This window comes from Acanthochromis polyacanthus, chromosome 18, assembly GCF_021347895.1.
Source record: "Acanthochromis polyacanthus isolate Apoly-LR-REF ecotype Palm Island chromosome 18, KAUST_Apoly_ChrSc, whole genome shotgun sequence".
NCBI classification, from domain to species: domain Eukaryota; kingdom Metazoa; phylum Chordata; class Actinopteri; family Pomacentridae; genus Acanthochromis; species Acanthochromis polyacanthus.
The window spans coordinates 2,326,216-2,346,412 of record NC_067130.1 but is presented as its reverse complement, the minus strand read 5'-3'; the positions used below and the strand labels follow the sequence as shown (position 1 = coordinate 2,346,412).

The following is a 20,197-nucleotide window of genomic DNA, read 5'->3' as shown; positions in this document are numbered from 1 at the left end:
CTAAACGAGCTTTCCTGATGGTTAAGGATCACAAATAATTAATATTAATACCTGAGTTCTTGTTTTAAACTCTATCTCACTGCAGATGATTCCAAAGCACTGCAGCTGTCTAATTTCTCCACTCGGCTCCAAAAGCTGAGCTTCTATATTGCAGAGCTTTTCTCCCACTGCAGAGTCAGCAGCGCCAAATACAATGAAGTAAACACAAGCTGGGACCAGATTTTCCTTTTATTATCCAAGCTGGCAGTTTTTTCTTTAACAAGTCAACTCTAGGGCTGCTGAACTATAAAGAGTAAACCTCCTGCTAACTTTAAACTCACTAATCCTTTATTATAACCTTATGTAAAGTGTAAAAGTACTAAAAATGGAGTGATGTGAATGTGCTAATACACTAATGTGATTTCTGCTTCTGCCACCACCTGCCCTGAAGCTTGTATTATTAACACAAATTTCAACTCAGCCTACATGACTTGCTGATATAAAAAAGTCTGATTCAGGCACTCATCTGCTTCCATACATGTGGCTACCTCCTGGTTAAGTGAATTTATATGCAAGTATGTAAACTCTGAGTGAGTTTATCAGTGTTTAGGCGTCATGTTCCTCTCCGCTGTGGAACTTAAGCGTATTTATCTGCGACTGTCTCTCTCCGTACGACTTTATCCCGCTTATAATCCAACTTGGCCGAGGCCCAAAACGTTCCTCCCTCCCTCGTTCTCTCTCTCTTCTCCCTCCCTCCCCCCCCTCCTCCCCCCTCCTCTCCTCCTCCACCCCCCAGTCTTACCAGGTCTTGGTATGGCGTGCTCTCTGGAGGCAGGCGGACCGGTCCGGGGCTGCGAGGCCGGGACGAGGTGGTTGGGATTGGGGTCCATGCAGTCCGAGAGAGGGGCGGACATGCAGCCGGTGGCATCTAGTGAGGAGGAGCACCGGGGGGGAAATGACACACGGTCAGCGGGACGAAGCCGTGAGGGACACACAATCTAACATCAGCCACATGCCGATACACACACACACACACCTCAGTGATGTGTAGCCACACCCGGAACGCAAAAACACACAGTCCTGCCTCCCAACAGGGGAACTAACCCCACCCCGGTGTGACCCTGCCCGCCCCTCTTCCACACAAACACACACCATCTAACGCTCTGGTTCGGTTTTCCACAGCAGCTCCAGTACCCCTGAGGTTCAGTGCTTATGCAGCAGAAGCATGTGTGTGTGTTTGTGTATTTGTTGGTGCTTTGTGCATCTATACGTGTGTGTGTGTGTGTGTGTGTGTGTGTGTGTCTGTGTGTCTGTGTGTGTGTGTGTGTGTGTGCGATGGCAGGAACAAAGCTTCGGGGGGCTTACAGGGCTTGTTGGTGAATAGACGGGGGATAAAGCCAGCGACTGCAGGCTGCAGAGTCATGGCCTTGTGTGTGTGGGTGTGGGTGTGTGTGTGCGTTTTCATGCTGGTGTGTGTTTGCATGCAAGTGTGTCTGTGTGTTTGTTCGTGGCTGATTGTGTGTTTGGAGCGAGGTCTGGCTTGCATCTCCCCTGCCTCAGCGAGACTATTATCCACACACACACACACACACACACACACACACACACACACACACACACACACACACACACACACACACACACACACACACACACACACAACTGAGGAGTGTGTTTATGCACTTTGTGTGTGTGTGTCATCGCTCATACCTTCATCCTGGGTCATCAGACTCTAAAAGAGACACAAGAAAATCCACTTTAGAGACAATATGAGAATTATAATGGATGATATTTTCCTGTTTTACCTCCAGTACTACTTTAAAAGTATCTCGACACTACCATTACTGCTTTACGGATTATTTCATTTGAAAAGTAAATGTAGTTAAATGTCAAATGTGAGAGTGTTTTGGCGCACTCAACATTTAGCATCTGCAACCGTGTTCCTGCACATTTTAGCACAGTTTTACAGCGCAATTAACACGGCGCTGTTCTGTAAACACAAACATACAAACCCAAAAAGCTTTGAGGCTTTTAATTCTAATTAGTCGCAAAGGGACAACAACTTTTTTGCTGCTGCATATGTTCTAAAGCAGGGGTGTCAAACTCATTTTAGTTCTGAGGCCACATTCAGTCCAGTTTGACCTCCAGTGACCAGTAAAATCACAGCATAGTAACCTATAAACAACCACAACTCCACATCTTTCCTTTGTTTTAGTGCAAAAAAGTATGCACTGAAAAATAAGTTCAATTCCAGCAGCATGCAGCCTCAGTTTATCATTTCCACATTACAACTTCCAGATCACAGAGTGTCTACAAAGGAACACAACAACTTTAGGATAAAAACGACAAAAGTCAGACAAAAAAAAGACAAAAAACAAGCCAAATATTACAAAATTGAGATGCAAAATGACAAAAAGGAGCCACAACAAACGAGATAAAAAAGGATAAAATCGAGCAACAAAACGACAAAAAAGTAGACAACACAAGCAAGATAAAAAAAACAAAACGATGAATAAAGAGAAACACAAAATGACAAGAATGACAAAAAAGAACTGAGACAAAAAGGAAACAAAACGACAAAAACATGACACAAACGACAAAAGGAAGACAAAAAACAGCAAAAACAAGACAAAAATATTAAAAGATGAGACACAAAATGACAAAAGAACAATCCAGTATTTTACTTTATGATCAAAACAACTTATGGTCTAGAAATGATTTTAAATTTATAGGTTTACTAATTTACAATCTGCAGTTAATGTCTTCTCTGTAGTTTTTACCCTTTGAGGGCCGGATTGGACCCTCTGGAGGACCACTTTTGGACCACGGGCCTCATGTTTGACACTCCTGCTCTAATATAACAGCATTCTGCAGCTAAACATTGATGTAATTAAACTGTAAACTTCTGTGGGGTTAACGTCTCGCTCTTCTACCTTCTGCAGGTCTTCTATTGAGCGCTCCGTCTCTTTCAGACGCTCTCGAAGAACTTGTTCTTTGGCTGAGATCTGAGACTCTTCGCTTTCAAGCGCACCAATTTCAGACTCCAACCTGCAGACACGCACACATAAAAAGCAAGAGATCAACTGCTGTCAGGACTCTGAAACATTTGCTGAATTCTTGCCTGTACAGAGAAAGATGTTCTGTGCTCCTTTGCAACAAAGCGTGAAAGTAAACAGCAGGAGTCTGTTTTTGATCATGACACTGACTCCAGATTGCTCCCAGTATCTCCAGGACACACTCCAGATGTTCAAAACACAGGATTTAACCAGGTAGAAATGAGAGATTACAAACATGCATCTGGTCAAGAGATTTGTCTGCCTGGAAGAGTCTGCATCCTCATTCAGCAGCCCGATGAAGGATGTCGAGCAGCTTCACGACTGCAGCGACGCCCCCCTGCTGCTCAAAGAGTCTGAGGAATGTCTACACAAGCAAATCTGACATTTTTTCTGTCTGGAAACAACAATGTGATGAAATCAGTGCCATTCCCTAAATTGGACCTAAAATAGGCCTGGGTTAACACACATCATGCTCGCTTGGAAGTTTAAGCGATGGATGCAGCAACAATACTAGGAAGCCGTCTGGGAGGAGGACCAGGGTTGCTTCCTCACTTCAGAAACACACTCCTCTGGGAGATGAGGAATTTGTGCGTCAGTGTGTGTGAGCGTGTGTGTTTAAAGGAGAAATTAAGGTTCATAACAATGCCATCATGGTCCCACATTATTCAAGAATTAGTGAAGCTCACTTATCATATCGGTGACCATGAACCAGCCCCGGTACACTCTGTCCCCTCTGGACTGTTTACTGTTTGGAGGACGTTTAATCTGAAGCTCTTCACACAAACACAAGTGACTTTTATTTGGATTTCAAATCCGACTGTATCTCCACTGGAAAAACCTGCCGCTTTGGAGCTGATTACTGATGTTTGACTAAACAAATCCACAGTCTCTGCTTCACCATCTGCCAGTGTTTCTGCTCAGCTTCACCTCAGCTGAGAGATCTGTAGGTGGTAGATATCTGAAGACGGTTTGTTTTCAAAGCTTTGATAACTGTGTTGACCAAGTACTGTCCTCCATACGGCATATTGCATAAACACACACATTGCAGAAGAAGATGTGGAACAGCTGCTGGGTTGTTAGGAAGTAGGAAGTACAGCTTTTGTTGGCTGCATTTGTCACACAAATCTGTTGTCTCTGCAGTACTTGAACTGAAATCGACTGAATGAAGAAATGAACACAGTTTCTTAAGGGTCCAGTGTGTAGGATTTAGATCAGGAGTGCAAAACTCATTCAGCCCAATCTGATCTCCAGTGGATTGGACCATTAGAATCATAACATAATAACCTATAAATAACTGAGAAAAAATGCAAAACAAAGCATGAAACAAAACGACAAAAACATGAGACAAAATATTACAAAAATGAGGCACAAAATGACAAAACAGAGAAACAAAATGACTAAAAGTGAGACGGACGCAAAACAAAAACAAGCAAAAATTAGACAAAAAAGTTACAAATCGACAAAAATGAAACAAAAAATGACAAAAATGAGAAACAAAATGACCATAAAATAGACAAACAACGCTAGCCAGACATAAAACATGCAAAACGACACAAACGATACACAAAAGAAAGAACAAAGCAAAACACAAGATGACAAAAAAAGTAAAAAGAAACAAGCGAGACAAAAAGGGAAACACAAAACGACAAAAACAAACAAAATGACAAGTCAGACAAAAAAGACAAAAAAACAACAAAAACAAGACAAAATATTACAAAAATGAGACACAAAAGAACAATGAACAATCTAGTATTTTACTTTATGATCAAAAGAACTTGTCATGGTCTAGAAATGATTTAAATTTACAGTTTTTCTAATTTAAAATCTGCAGTTAATGTCTTCTCTGTAATTTTTCCACTTTGAGGGCCGGATTGGACCCTCTGGAGGACCACTTTTGGCCCACGGGCCGCATGTTGGACACCCCTGATTTAAGTGACTCTATTGGCAGAACTGGAGCATAATATTCAGAATTGTGTTTTCATTCGTGTAGAATCATTTGAAAATAACAGCTTTTGTGTTTTTGTTGCCTCAGAATGAGACTTTTCCACATTAAACCATGTTTCTACAGGAGCCCAGAATGGATAAAACCAACACTGAAGCCTTTCCATTGATTACAGAGTGCTATTCCACTCCTAAATCCCACACACTGACTGCTCCTTTAACAGATAATATCAGCCTTATGTAATCGTGCCCTCGAGGCATTGTTGTGGATCACAATAATCACGGCAGGTCAGGGTCGGTCAGCGTCATTTGAAATGACACGATTCAAGGGTCCATTCAGCGGACTGTCCTTGTCGCAGAGAGAATGCAACCAATATAGCAGCAGAGCTTATTGTAAAACCACCGTCCATGTTGGAGAGAGCCGGCGTCTTATCAGAGGGCATTGTCCATTACAATGCCACATATGTGACTCACATTGGAGTGGAACATTGGATATTTATCCGGCTGTACAGTTTATAAGTATGTCAGTAGCATGAAGCAGGTAAAGTATCTCAACCAGGAAGCTTCTGAACGTTAAATATTTTCTCCATCTTAATATCTGATGAAAACATAAACGCTCTATATTTAACTCTAGCCTTGATGCTATGAGGAACATTCACCCAACAATGGTGTGAGCGCCACAATGTGTAATCAGTTGATGAAAGCGGAACACTTGTGTGTCCTTGAAGAGCTCCAGAAAGTGATGGTGTGACTGTCATGAACTCAGTTTGACTTCTGAAGAAAGTTCAACGTGCCGTACAACAGACGAATCAATGCAGAGATGAAACAATGTGGGGAAAAATGGAATGGAACGAGGCCAGAAGAAGTGTAGAAGGGCAGATCAATCACTGCTGTTAATGATTTCAGTGACTGGATCCACACCAGTACTACTCTACGACTGGAATACAATATTTTAACATTGTCAAGAGTGCAGAAGAAAAACATCAGTACTTAAGGGCAGTCAACAGAACCCAATTTGCTTTAATATGCTTTTTTCTAAAGATCTGTAACATTTGAACACGGTTAAGTCTTGATTTGTGACTCAGATTCCACTTCATAAGTGATGGTACAAAAACATCTTTTGAAAATGTCTGTAGTGATCGAGATGTTGACAAACTGAAGGAGGAGACATTCAGGAACATAAAAAGACTAGGAATCACTTCATTTTACTGCCCAAGTAAAGACAACGAATACAGTTTTTTGGGTCAATTTCTGTGTCACCTTCATAACTAAACTGCCATCTGGAAGTTAGCAGTCACAAGACTTTGAATCACCCTGCAGGAGTATTAACATAAAACTGGGAGTGTAAAGTCCTCTAATCTCTCCTCACCAGCCTTATTAGCAGTCGCCTCGCTCCTCAGCACTAAAGGACTGTAATTCTGCTGACCTGTTCAGACCCGCAGATGCTGTTTGGGACCACAAACATAAAAAACTGAGCAGGAAATTAAAGATTGGTCAGCTGCTACCTTCAGTGAGTCTTATCTAAGCCCAGCAGATGACTTTACACCGCTGCCTCTCGTTTGGCTACTATTTCCTCCACCTCCTGATCTCATTTCCTTCTTTTTTTCCCCCTTACTTTTCTGGCGGGAAATGGATTTTTACTTCCACTTCCTCTGAGCTGTACGAGGTCTCCGCCCAAATGGATGAGAAAAGCAAGATTCATGAGCAGAGGAGGACGCAGTTTTCTCATCCCACTCCATTATGACCATGTCAGGTAGTGTATTAACGTATAAGTGCATCCTTCAGTATAATATCTATCATCTGCTGCATCTATTGCATATAAATCCCTGTCAGGGACTAGCGGGCCGAGGATAAATTGTCTCATCATAAACTCATTTTTCAGCATCTAAATCTAAATCAGCCTCTGTGAGTATGACCTGTCAACACTAATGAAGAACCACTAGAACACAGAACCACTGCTTCTCTGCTGCAGGGACTCATTCTGCAGATAATCAGTTCATACACTGTAAGAAATACCGAGCGTAAAGAAAGAAATCGATACAAACAAAGGCAGCAATAAGGTGGGAACGCGGTGAGAGGTATGAAAGGAGAAGCTGGCAGGGAACGCTCCAACATTTGATAACCTACCAAGATCTACAATAACCTTTTAAAGAAAAGGTTTGAAACAAATGTTTAAAGATCATCTTCCTATAAAGTCAACAGAATGTTTTAATGTTATGAGGAACACAGATGATGTTTCATGATAATGGAGGAATGTTCTTAACTAACATTCAAGAAATGTTTTCCAGATGTTATCGAGACCTCAGATGATTGTTAAATATAGTATTCAATGCCAAAGGTGGAACATTCTGTCTGCAACGTTCTATGATTTTGTTTGAGATGTTGTTGAGAAACACGTTGAAACGTTCTCTGTGATTCATACCTGTAAAGTAGAACGTTTGGGCTTTTTTTGTTGAGGGAACACGTCTCCTCAAGATGTTATGGAGACGCTGTCTGAGAGAACGTTCTTTATAAGGTGTTCCTGAGACACGTCAACAAAGGAGGAACATTCTGGCTGCAATGTTCTATGATGGTTTGGAGATGTTGTTGACGAACACGTTCTAGAATTTTCTCTATCAAACACTCTCACAATGTTCCATGATTATAAAACGTTCTCACACCAACAATCAGAAAATGTTTCCCAGATGTTATCAAGGCCTCAGATGAAAGGTTTTTTTCATACGGAACATTTTATCACGCTGTGGTTCTGTAATACATTAAAAGTAGACTCTTTTGCCTTGGCGATGAGGGAACACATTATGGAACGTTCTTCTGTAGGACGTTTCCACAATGACGACAAAGGAAGGATGTTGTAAGAACATTCTCAAGATGTTATCAAGACCTCAGATGATTTCTTGTCAGAGATTCCAGTACTTCTATACTAATATATCTACAAAGATGGAGCATTCTGGTGTTGAGGGAACACAATTTAGGATACATAAAACGTTCATACAATGTTCCACAGGAAGAACTTTGTCTTTAGATCATTCACTTTTGAGAACTTTCGGGCACCTAAAAAGTACTCAAAAGTTGGAGCTGCGGGACTGGCAGAATGGATCCAGTGTAATTTTAATAGTTTAGCAGCTTCATGTGTGAATGGCAAAGAGTCACACTGGCAGCAGTAATACATGAGACTGGCACCCTCTAGTGGTCAAACTCTAAACATAGTCAGAGTGGAACCCATCTTTTCCTGCATCCTTCACCCCTCTAAAACAGCTCCCATCAGTCCTGCAGTGGGCTGGGTTATAATGTGGAGAATACGTCTGATTTAGAGTGCCGTTACTCTGCACCCTGCTCCTCTGATGAGGGAAATGATTATGAATAAAGCACCTCAATTCCAGCAATCCTACCTCCGCATGAAGTTCATTTTTCAAATACTGCATTATAGAAACTACACTGAGCTACAAATTATGTCATTCCAATTATTTTTTCTGTGTTACTTACTAAACTTACTAAAGAAATGTTTGTCTAGCCGACTTAATACCCATTACAATGAACGCGTGTTTACATTTTTAAATTTTTTTTTTGGCTTTTTCATGTTTTTTATTTTGCATAGTAGTCTTTAAGAAAAAAAGGTTCCAGTTTTTTTTGTTTTTTCTTCATTTAGGACCGCAAAAACACAACTTTTAATTTAAATTCAGTATAATGAGGCTATGACCTGCCTCTCTCCTTCTACTCTACTGTCTCTGTGATCCAGAAGCAGAGCGGTGATGTCACTGTCCCCGCCCCGTCAACCAGCCCCAGGCCTGTTGCCATGGATACGCCTGGGCGGGCAGCGACTGCTCTCCACATCACACGGGAGGAAGGAGGAAGAGCTGACATCTGGTTTTATGTGGTAGGATGTGTCCATGTGCGGCACAGGCTGTCAGAGAGACGGACGGAGAAACGACAGACCGAGATTCAAAAAGGAAGAAGGTCTGACCGCTGGGAGCTCAGGAGAAACCGTGCTGCAAATAAAAAACAGCTTTCTAGGTTCACTACTTCCTCTGGAGCTTTTCTTCTACACTTTTAAAGATGCAGAGCAGCTCGGAGGGTAAAACTATTTCACAAGCTGAGCAAAGAAAACACAAATTTTAAGTTTATACTTTTATAATCTAGTTCAACGTTGACTTTGCTGATGAGTTTTCCTTTAAACGTGTTAATTTATCCAGAAAAGAAAAAGAAACTGCTCTGAAAGTATCTACAAGTGGTTTATAGCACAAAATCAGGTGGTTTCAAGCCGGAAAATAAGCGTTTATTAATGTCATAAAAGACAACAATAACTCAATAAATTTGTGAATGGCAAATCAAATTGTGTTTACTATAAGTACTTTCTTAGACCTCTTTTGGAGGGCTAATGAAAGTTTTCCATTTATATATTCTAAAATATATTGTAGGATTTTTAAAGGTGTTATAAAGCAGCTCTGTTTTAGCTTTTAGAGCGAGTTATTTGAAAATCTGAGCATGTTCATGAGAAGAAAGAAAGGAAAAGTAACCCCCAGTAGGTGAGACGTATGCCACACAAAGATACAAATTTCTTTTTAGATGAATCAAAGACATGTCTTATTTCTATACATTCCTTAAATTACAGAACCCGAACATTCTTATTAGGGTCCGAGCACCGACGGTGCTGAAGGACCTTATTGAAACCCTAGGGTTTCTTTTTCTTCTTCTTGCATGCACATCACGACTGGCAAAAAAGTTGATATTTTATGGGAGTTGCGCATGTGGGGCAAAATGGCTCTATAGCGCCCCCTGTAAAATTGAAAAAGTGGTCATTTGGCCAACTGCCATGCCATTTCATCTACAGCCACAATATTTGGGGGGCTTATGCATCACATCAGGACACACGACAAAGTCAATCATGGCCACGCCCTAAACCCAACAGGAAGTCGGCCATCTTGAATTAGCTGTAAATTTTTTCAGATTAATAACTCATCGGGGGTAAGTCCGAGAGACCTCAAATGTGGCCAGCATATGCAACAGTCCTTCCTGATGAAAAGCTATCAGAATGCTCTGTAAAAGTCTTAGGGCGTGGCCATGGCGACTCCCAAAAATATTGATTTAAACAAACAGGTGTAATAAAATAAATCATGCCTTTATATTTGCACATGGCTAACGACAAGTCTATGAATGAACACTGAAAAATGTCTTAAAATGTGGCGTGTAGCTGCATTTAATCCGTGTTTATACAGCTCTTGGACTGTTTTGTTTTACAGATATCACTATATTCATGTTTATAAATGCCTTCTGTTTGTGTATTTTCACATCTAATGTAATACAAATGAACTAAACCACATTTAAAATCAATGAAAACACCATTAATCGTCCTGTCAAAGCAAACACAAATCAAAATAGGTTCTTTGTACAGTCTTATTCAATTATAAATAAATTGGAATTGGAAGGGGAGAAGTCAGACCAACTTTTTGGGCCTCTTCCAGTCAGTTGGATGTAATTCTCACAGCTTTGAGTCTATTTACTGCCTCCAAGATACTAATTACTTGCCTGTTTTCAATTGCAAGTTAGATTTTTAGCGTCTCATAAGTCACTGGTGAAAGCTGCATCGTATTTCTGCCCTCTGACTGTCCTCTGCTGCAGGTACAAATTTATCTTCGGTCATTCGACTTCCTTCGAGTGTTGATCCGTCTTCCAGATAACAAAGCAGATCCAGCAGATAAACGGCATAAACACAGCTTCCTGCTCTGACAGAGACCAGGTGAGCAGTGACAAATAAAACCTGTAAGTCCGTTTTAATTCCACAAATGCACATCGTACGTTCCCAGCTCTTATTTCCGCCCCTCAGTTTTGATGGTTTTACAGCCAGATACAGCAGCTGTAGATCTTATGGTCCTCTGATGCTTTCTACTGTCGTCATGAATGATTTACTGTCCTGGGAATAAAATTCACACGCTACACCATGCATAAATATATATAAATATCCCTTTCTATCTCTGTCCCATTGTGTAAAGTTTAAAGGGCTCACAAAGACAAATTACAGGCAGAGGAAGGAGTATCCATACTGATTCATAAGCAGCAGCTACATGAGAAATATTAGTTCAAACAGCATTGACTTGCAGATTATTGATTCAATAATTGATTGTTTCTCCAATTAAACCACAGAAAACTGTAAAAAAAAAAAAAACATCACACAGGAAAAAAAATGCCAAAGAAATTCAATTTGCTCTAACATAACCCCCTAATTCTTTATTTTGGGACCTAAAATCAACAAATATTTGGCATTTTTGCTCAAACAATTCATAAAGAAAATAATTAATGTACTGAAGTAAACCATACATAGTTGTTCCACGAGAAGAATGAGTTAAACCATCATTTTAATCACTGATTTGCCAGTTATTCATTCAGTCATCGATCGTTTGTGAATCAAATCACAGAAAATGTTAAAAGACATGCCTGTCACAAAGGAATTCCATTTACTCTAACTTAACCCTCTAATTCTTCATTTTGGGACCTAAAATCTACAAATATCTGGCATTTTTGCTTAAACAATGAATCGATTGTCAAAACACTGCTCTTGCTTCAATTTAATTTTATTTACCGTGACACAAAGAGCTAGCCTAGCTGCGCTAGACAACCCACGGCAACGAATTTAATTCTCTGCCAGGGTGGGTCTAGTTACCCTCCATAAGGCTCGAGGTTGGATTCTCCTAAAACTGGCCGGACGAATCACCATGAAGTGTAGAGTCAGAAGGCGGGCGTAACTAAGTGACGACAGAGGCGTGACGATTCTGACAGAAACAACCGGAAACAACTAGCCTAGCCGCGCTAGACAACCCACGGCAACGAATTTAATTCTCTGCCAGGGTCGACAACAAAAACGACAACAGTCGTTGAGCTCCATTAGCACCGACTCTGAATAATCTTTCTGTTAACATGTCTGTAATATACTTGAGCTTCACCCATTGACTGAATAAATAAGGCTTCCCGCATCCTCTGATTTCCGGCGCTCTAGGAGCCTATTCGTTGCGCTGATTGGTTGTATACCTACCCAATTGCTGCAGATGGATTTGAGAGACAACCTTTTAGCCCGCCTCCCTCCCTGTCGAGCGTGCCTAGACCCGTGCGTCTTCAGAACATGGGTCTAGCGCGGCTAGGCTAACAAAGAGCAAGAAAAGCAGCTAATTCCTCATTTTGGGAGACGAAAATCAACAACGTTATATAATTTCTGCCTAAACAATGAATCGATTGTCAAAACACTGTTCTTACAAATCCATTTTCTTCATGCTATTTAATCATTTAAAAAAGTTTTGCTGCTTAAATTACAAGAACAGGAAAGTCTCTTAGTAAAACTCTGAATGTCAGGGCTAAAGTGGCTCTTCTGCAGCTGAACTCAGACTTTAACATCCTGCTGTGTTTTGTTTTACCTGCTAACAGTGGAGGGACTTGGAAAGGAGTTAATAACAGTCTGAATAATATCCAGCTGTCTGATTGATGTGAGAGCTGCTGAGTCTCGGCTTAGTCCTTCAGAAGCGACGCGCCGTTCTACTAAAAGCTTCAGTTCATAACTCTGAAAGCTCTGTGTGATGAGCTCAGAAAAGGTGACAAGGAAAGGGATCTGTTATAACATCGCTTTCGGAAATGTTGCGTTATATTTCTCATGATGCTTTTGCATTTTTGGGGTTAAATAGGGGTCTGAAACAACCTAAATGAATCGATAAATTTAATAAAAAAAAGACCACAAACAGTGCAGTTTCTCTACTATTTCAGATGTGCTGCTGTTCAGAACCCAAAGACATTCTGACAACAAAGTTATAACACAGTAAAATCCAGTGAGAAGCTAAAACCAGAGAATATTCAGCATTTTTGCTCGATTATCTGCAGATTTGTGTTTGCCAACTAATCAATTAATCACCTAACTGTTTTGTTTCTTACACACGTGGACAAAATTGTTGGTACCCCTCAGTTAAAGAAGGAAAAACCCACAATTCTCACTGAAATCACTTGAAACTCACAAAAGTAACAATAAATAAAAATTTATTGAAAATTAAAAAATCAAAATCAGCCATCACTTTTGAATTGTTGATTAACATAATTATTTAAAAAAACAAACTAATGAAATAGGGCTGGACAAAAATGATGGTACCCATAACTTAATATTTTGTTGCACAACCTTTTGAGGCAATCACTGCAATTAAACGATTTCTGTATTTGTCAATGAGCGTTCTGCAGCTGTCAACAGGTATTTTGGCCCACTCCTCATGAGCAAACAGCTCCAGTTGTCTCAGGTTTGATGGGTGTCTTCTCCAAATGGCATGTTTCAGCTCCTTCCACATATGTTCAATGGGATTCAGATCTGGGCTCATAGAAGGCCACTTTAGAATAGTCCAACGCTTTTCTCTCAGCCATTCTTGGGTGTTTTTGGCTGTGTGTTTTGGATCGTTGTCCTGTTGGAAGACCCATGACCTGCGACTGAGACCAAGCTTTCTGACACTAGGCAGCACATTTCTCTCCAGAATGCCTTGATAGTCTTCAGATTTCATCGTACCTTGCACACTTTCAAGACACCCTGTGCCAGATGCAGCAAAGCAGCCCCAAAACATTACTGAGCCTCCTCCATGTTTCACCGTAGGGACAGTGTTCTTTTCTTCGTATGCTTGGTTTTTGAGTCTATGAACATAGAGTTGATGTGCCTTACCAAAAGCTCCAGTTTGGTCTCATCTGTCCAAAGGACATTCTCCCAGAAGCTTTGTGGCTTGTCAACATGCATTTTTGCAAATTCCACTCTGGCTTTTTTATGAGTTTTTTTCAGCAGTGGTGTCCTCCTTGGTCGTCTCCCATGAAGTCCACTTTGGCTCAAACAACGACGAATGGTGCGATCTGACACTGATGTACCTGGCCTTGGAGTTCACCTTTAATTTCTTTGGAGGTTGCTCTGGGCTCTTTGGATACAATTCCAACGATCCGTCTCTTCAATTTGTCATCAATTTTCCTCTTGCGGCCACGTCCAGGGAGGTTGGCTACTGTCCCGTGGGTCTTGAACTTCTGAATAATATGAGCCACTGTTGTCACAGGAACTTCAAGCTGTTTAGAGATGGTCTTATAGCCTTTACCTTTAAGATGTTTGTCTATCATTTTTTTTCGGATGTCCTGGGACAATTCTCTCCTTCGCTTTCTGTTGTCCATGTTCAGTGTGGTACACACCTTTTCACCAAACAGCAGGGTGACTACTTGTCTCCCTTTAAATAGGCAGACTGACTGATTATGAGTTTGGAAACACCTGTGATGTCAATTAAATGACACACCTGAGTTAATCATGTCACTCTGGTCAAATAGTTTTCAATCTTTTATAGAGGTACCATCATTTTTGTCCAGGCCTGTTTCATTAGTTTGTTTTTTTAAATAATTATGTTAATCAACAATTCAAAAGTGATGGCTGTTTTTGATTATTTAATTTTCAATAAATTTTTATTTATTGTTACTTTTGTGAGTTTCAAGTGATTTCAGTGAGAATTGTGGGTTTTTCCTTCTTTAACTGAGGGGTACCAACAATTTTGTCCACGTGTGTATCTAAAAACCTGTGATGCCACACACAACTAAAAAAAACTGTTTATCTTGGAACTAAATCCTCCTGAACACCATTTAGTTTGTTTACCAGAAGCTGGCGTCCCACACAGAACGTGTTGTGTATTCCACGTGTTTAGTTCACTGACTTCAGCAGTTTAATAGGATTAAATTACAGGACTGTAAAATGGACCAGAAGAAGGGCGAGGATAAAAGGCAGATCACAAACACTCCAGAGTCCCTGAGGAACCACGACAGATTTATGTTGTGTTCAAGCAAACGACTGTGACTGAGAACCGTTTAATTCCTCTGTTTACACGACCGATTTCACATGAAAGTTTTGTTTTGATGCCGAAAATACCAAAAGCCTAATGTCTGGGATCTTTTAGAACAGGGGTGTCCAACATGAGGCCCGTGGTCCAAAAGTGGTCCTCCAGAGGGTCCAATCCGGTCCTCAAAGTGGAAAAATTACAGAGAAGACATTAACTGCAGATTGTAAATTAGTAAAACTATAAATTTAAAATCATTTCTAGACCATGACAAGTTGTTTGGATCATAAAGTAAAATACTAGATTGTTCTTTGTTCGTTTGTCTTTTTTTTTTCTCATTTTTGGAATATTTTGTCTTGTTTTTGCTGTTTGCCTTTTTTGTCATTTGTTTCTTGTTTTTTTCATTTTGTGCTTTATTTGTTCTTTTGTGTAGCATTTTTGTCTTATTTTGAATTTTTTTGTCATTTGTTTCTTGGTTTTGTCATTTTGTGCTTTATTTGTTCTTTTGTGTAACATTTTTGTTGTTTTGCATTTTTTTTGTCTCGCATGTGTTTTTTGTCTATTTTTTGTCTCGTTTCTGTCGCTTTGTAACTTTTTTGTCTGCTTTTGTTTTTTTGTGTCGTTTCATTTTTTGTCACCTTGTGTCTTATTTTTGTAATATTGTGTCTTGCTATTGTTGTTTTTTGTCTTATTTTTGTCTGACTTTTGTAGTTTGTCTCATGTTTTTGTAGCTTTCTTTCTCATTTTTGTTTGCATTTTTTCTCGATCATTTGTAGGTTATTATTTTATGATTTTACTCATCTGGACCTATTGAGATCAGATTGGGCTGAATGTGGAACTTGAACTAAAATGAGTTAAAAATATGAAGTTTTTTGGAAACGGAGACTTTAGTCACATAAGGCTTTGAAACAGAGATATTTATCTTTTCTAACTCAGTGTCTTTGTCTGGGCTTTGAAGGAGTTTCTTCAGACAGAATTTTGGTTGTTGGAGTTTATTTTTACTGCAGTTTGAATTTATGCGGTGGTTTCTGTAGAGGTTCAGAAAATAAGCGTAACGCTGCCAAACAGCTATGTTTGACTCAAGTAATACACAGTTTGCTGTAGGTCTGAGGTGTTAAACAACCTGTGAATTTGGTCATAAACCAGCCAAAAACAGAGCAAATTTTAATGCATCAGAATGTTCCGTCACTGGACGAGGTTTTATTTATTTAAGCTCCTAAATGAGAGCACACCGACTCTGTAAAGTGGAACAATCTGCTCTGAAATGCACTGAAACTTCTCTGGACAAACACCACGTTCTCTCGCACCGCCACTGTGAGGCAAAAGACAAATATTCTTAGAACGTTATGTAACCCGATACGGGGCACTTCACTGCTGCAACAAGTTTAGTTTGCTTTAACCACACTGCTGCCTGCCGGACCTCATGGACTCCATTTACCTCCTGGTGGTTTCTAGTCTGGTGATTTATTGATGGTTAGACGAGATAAGACGAAGCGGCATCGATCCGCTGTGGGGAAATAAGGTCAGTGCAGCTGGGAAAGTCAGGATAATAGTCTGATAGTCACGGATACAGAGGAGGGGAGGGAAACGTCTACATCCTGATCTGTGCACACAAGAGATGCAAAACGGCGTGTCCAAAATGAGCCTGCATGTTCGTGAAACCTCCCTCCTCTGTAGGACCAGTTGAGAACTTGGTCTTGTGGATGTGGCAGCTTTAGAAAAGCTCTCCCACACCGATGGCGACGCTGAATCCGGCTCGGTCAGGGTTAGCATTGTGAAAGGCCTTTCTCTGCCGTGTCCCTCCTCTGTTTACTCAGCCCGTTAATGATAGGATATCTGTAGAAGAACCACTGCTGCTCCACACTCTCTCATTCCGTCTGTTTGTTCTCCGTGCTCTGCTACGTCTTTCCACCATGGAGGCAGTTTCTTCATCGCTCTGTCGCTTTGTGTGTTCCTGAAAGTTGGGTCACAACGACAGCAGAGGAACACAAACGGCTTCTTTTAGTCATTTTGTGTTTTGCTTTATCCGTTTTCGTTTGTCTCACTTACGTTGTTTATTTTTTGGTGGGTTTGTTTCTCGCTTTTGTAATTTTTTTGTCAAATTTTTGTCGCTTTGTAACTTTTTTGTGTCTTTTTGTTTTGTTTCGTGTCGTTAATCTCATTTTTTGCCGTTTGTTTCTCACTTTTGTCGTTTGGCGTCTTGTTTTTGTAATACATTGTCTTGTTTTTGCTGTTTCTCGTCTTGTTTTTGTCGTTTGTGTCATGTTTTTGTCGCTTTGTTTCTCGTTTTGTTTTGCATCTTTTCTGTTTTTTATAAGTTATTGTGTTTTGATTTTAATGGTCGTTCCATGATAACAAAGTTAGAACTTAGCGTAAAAGTCCAACAAAGTTCTCACCAAACACTTTCAGAACGTCTTAAATTATCGAGCATTCTAGGAACTAAAACACAACTTCTCACTGAAAATATGAGTAGAACTTTCCCAGAATGTTTTTGGAACTAAAGAAAATGTAGCCGGGACACCAGGTAGCACAAAGACACTGCTGTTGTCTGGATCGCTTTGTGTTTTGTTTTCAATAATGTGTTTTCCATTAGCTTTGTGCATTCCTATGGATAATCTGAAGGGACGTCTGTTCTTCTTTTTTGCTTCTTGCGGTTTGTCTTTAAGCTCTGCAGCAGTAGGGTTGTTCTCCACACACGGATCCGGCTGTTCCTCCTCTTTCTCCCATTCTTATTTATGTGCATGAAAAGATACAAGCATCTGTAAGAGCCACTGCTTTGTCTTTGTCTCTTTCTGTCATTAAAGCGTCCACCGGTGTCCATGTTTTTAGTGCAGCAGTAAAAGTAGGACGGACAAGACGTCTGGGGCTGCTGAGCTTTTAGTTACAGGACGCTGGAGACGCTTTATAGGTGGACGGAGGGAGGTTTGTACAAGATCATAACTTTCAGTGTCCCTGTCCGTCCCCTCTGTTCACCTCTGTCCCTATCAGCAGTGGAAAGACTGCTGTTGCCCGGGTTACGGGATATTCTGGGATGGTGTCCCACAGAGTGTAAATATAGATGCCACACCCTCGGTCTGAAATGCACACACACACACACACACCGAGGTGCCCGGTGTCCATCAGTGTCCTCTTCAGTCCAAAATGTCTCCGACCTTCACACTCAAATAACAACAGCATCTAAAGCAGGGGTGTCCAACATGAGGCCCGTGGTCCAAAAGTGGTCCTCCAGAGGGTCCAATCCGGTCCTCAAAGTGTAAAAATTACAGAGAAGACATTAACTGCAGATTGTAAATGAGTAAAACTATAAATTTAAAATAATTTCTAGACCATGACAAGTTGTTTGGATCATAAAGTAAAACAGTAGATTGTTCTATGTCATTTTATGTTTTTCTCTATTCGTTGTTTTGCGCATCATTTTTGTTGTTTTGTGTTGTTTTTGTCTCACTTGTATTGTTTGCCTATTTTTGTTTTGTTTGACGTTTTTGCCATTTTTTTGTCTTGTTTGTGTCATTTATGGAATTTTTGTGTCACTTCATGTCTCATTTTTGCAATTTTTTGTCTCATTTTTGTCATTTGTCTAATTTTTTTGTCGCTTTGTGTCTCATTTTTCTCATATTTTGTCTTGTTTTTGTTGTTTCTTATCTTTTTGACTTGTCGTTTTGATCATAAAGTAAAATCCTGTATCATTCAGTTCCAGATGTCTGTGACTAAATGTTGTGTTCCTTTGTAGACACTCTGTGATCTGGAAGTTGTAATGTGGAAATGATAAACTGAGGATGAATGTTGATGAAATTGAACTTATTTTTCTCAAGAAATTTCAGATTGTTCATGATGTTTTGTAAAAATATAATTCCTTAAATGTAAAAATTTTTGCACTAAAACAAAGGAAACATTAAGAGTTGTGGTTATTTATAGGTTACAATGCTATGGTTTTACTGGTCCGGCCCACTGGAGTTTAAATGTGGAAGCTGAACTAAAATAAGTTTGACACCCCTGATATAAAGTTTCGCATCGTTTCTTTAAAGATTCCCAATGTCCATGTTTTATTTGTGTGAAATAGTTTCATTACAGGGTTTCACATTGTTCTACTCGAGGCACTCCTTCCACTCCCACACATGGGACTTCATTTCAGCCACTGGTAAAGCTGGTTTGCTTCAGCCTCCAGAGTTTTAATCCTCAACAGCTGAGCTCCTCTTAAAGCGATTTCCAGCAGACATCTGAGACTCCGGTTCACAGCAGTAATTGCTTGAAAATCTCACTCTTCAGCATAAACGTGCGGGAAAAATGGCAGGTTATCTGACTTGAGGACAACGAGGCATCCGCCAGCTTCTAGATTTAGTCGAATACTTTGTGGCAGCCTTGTGGCATTCAGGACTTTCTGGTTCTGGTTTTGGAGCTGATTGTGACACAGTTGTCTGGTGGACACGCTAGCACTGCTCTGGTGAACTAAATAAAGCTGTTTTTCTTCAAAGTAAAACCAGACCACTGTCACATTAAAGTGCAGCTCTGTTAACAGTTATCTTTATAGTTTAATTGCTCTGAAGACTAATTAAAACCTCAAACTGTAATATCTCTTCTATGAGAAAACAGAGCGTCGGACAACAACTCTATTCACCGGCGGCTGAATGAGGCGATTCACACGGAGCAGCTCCACAATCCCGACTGTACTTCGGCCCTACAATGCTCTCTCTTTGACCATTCACTGCCGCTCTGTTTATACCGGAGTCAATGTTCTCCGCAGTGTTCGTGACGGCGCTTGGTGTTGATGTTATTCCAGCTCTGGTGACAACCTGCAGTCGCTCACAGAGTCTCTTTCATGCACTGATTTGATAGATGAGGAGGTGGAGCTTTAGCCTGACTGATGCCAAATTAACCCAAAGCCTTTCCTTTTAGATATATAAACGATCAAATAATACATCTCAACCCCAAAACCCACTTGCTGCTTTCTAAAAGGCCTGTTATCTGTAAAAACTGGCAAAATTACACCCTTTACTTGAGCCACAAACACAAAGAACTGTTGGGTTTTTAAGGTTTCTGACGGTCTTTGAACTCATCATCTGTGATGCGCTGCTGAGATTTAACCTAAATCCTTTTATTCTACATATCTCATTTAAAAATGTGCCAAAAACAATTTCATATGTATAGATTCAGTAAAAAAGAAATAATTCTACTTTTCTCACCATAACTGAGAAGCTGTTTATGACTCAGCTGTGAACAACAAGCACATGATAAAAAATCTGAGATTTTTTTGGTTGAATTAGGTTGAAATGCAGGCAGTGTGTACGGATAAAAGATCTAAGTATTGAAATATCTATAGTATATTGAACCGCCGGTTATTTTTCCAGTATTTATGACACCTGTGGGTAGTTGGAAAAATGCTAGACATGATGGATTTTCAATTTCTGTGTAAAATAA

General features: G+C 40.2%; 1 protein-coding gene across 5 annotated transcripts in view; it reads right to left on the bottom strand.

Annotated features, from left to right (window-relative positions):
- LOC110965207 (A-kinase anchor protein 2) overlaps positions 1–20,197 on the bottom strand; it is a 109,299-nt gene that overhangs the window by 48,327 nt on the left and 40,775 nt on the right. For all 5 annotated transcript variants that reach the window (XM_051938335.1, XM_051938336.1, XM_051938332.1 and 2 more), the window contains exons 5-7: positions 2,913–3,027; positions 1,690–1,711; positions 782–907 (exon numbers count right to left, since the gene is read on the bottom strand). In XM_051938335.1, coding sequence (XP_051794295.1) covers positions 782–907; positions 1,690–1,711; positions 2,913–3,027 — 263 coding nt within the window. The remainder of the gene's footprint in view (positions 1–781; positions 908–1,689; positions 1,712–2,912; positions 3,028–20,197) is intronic.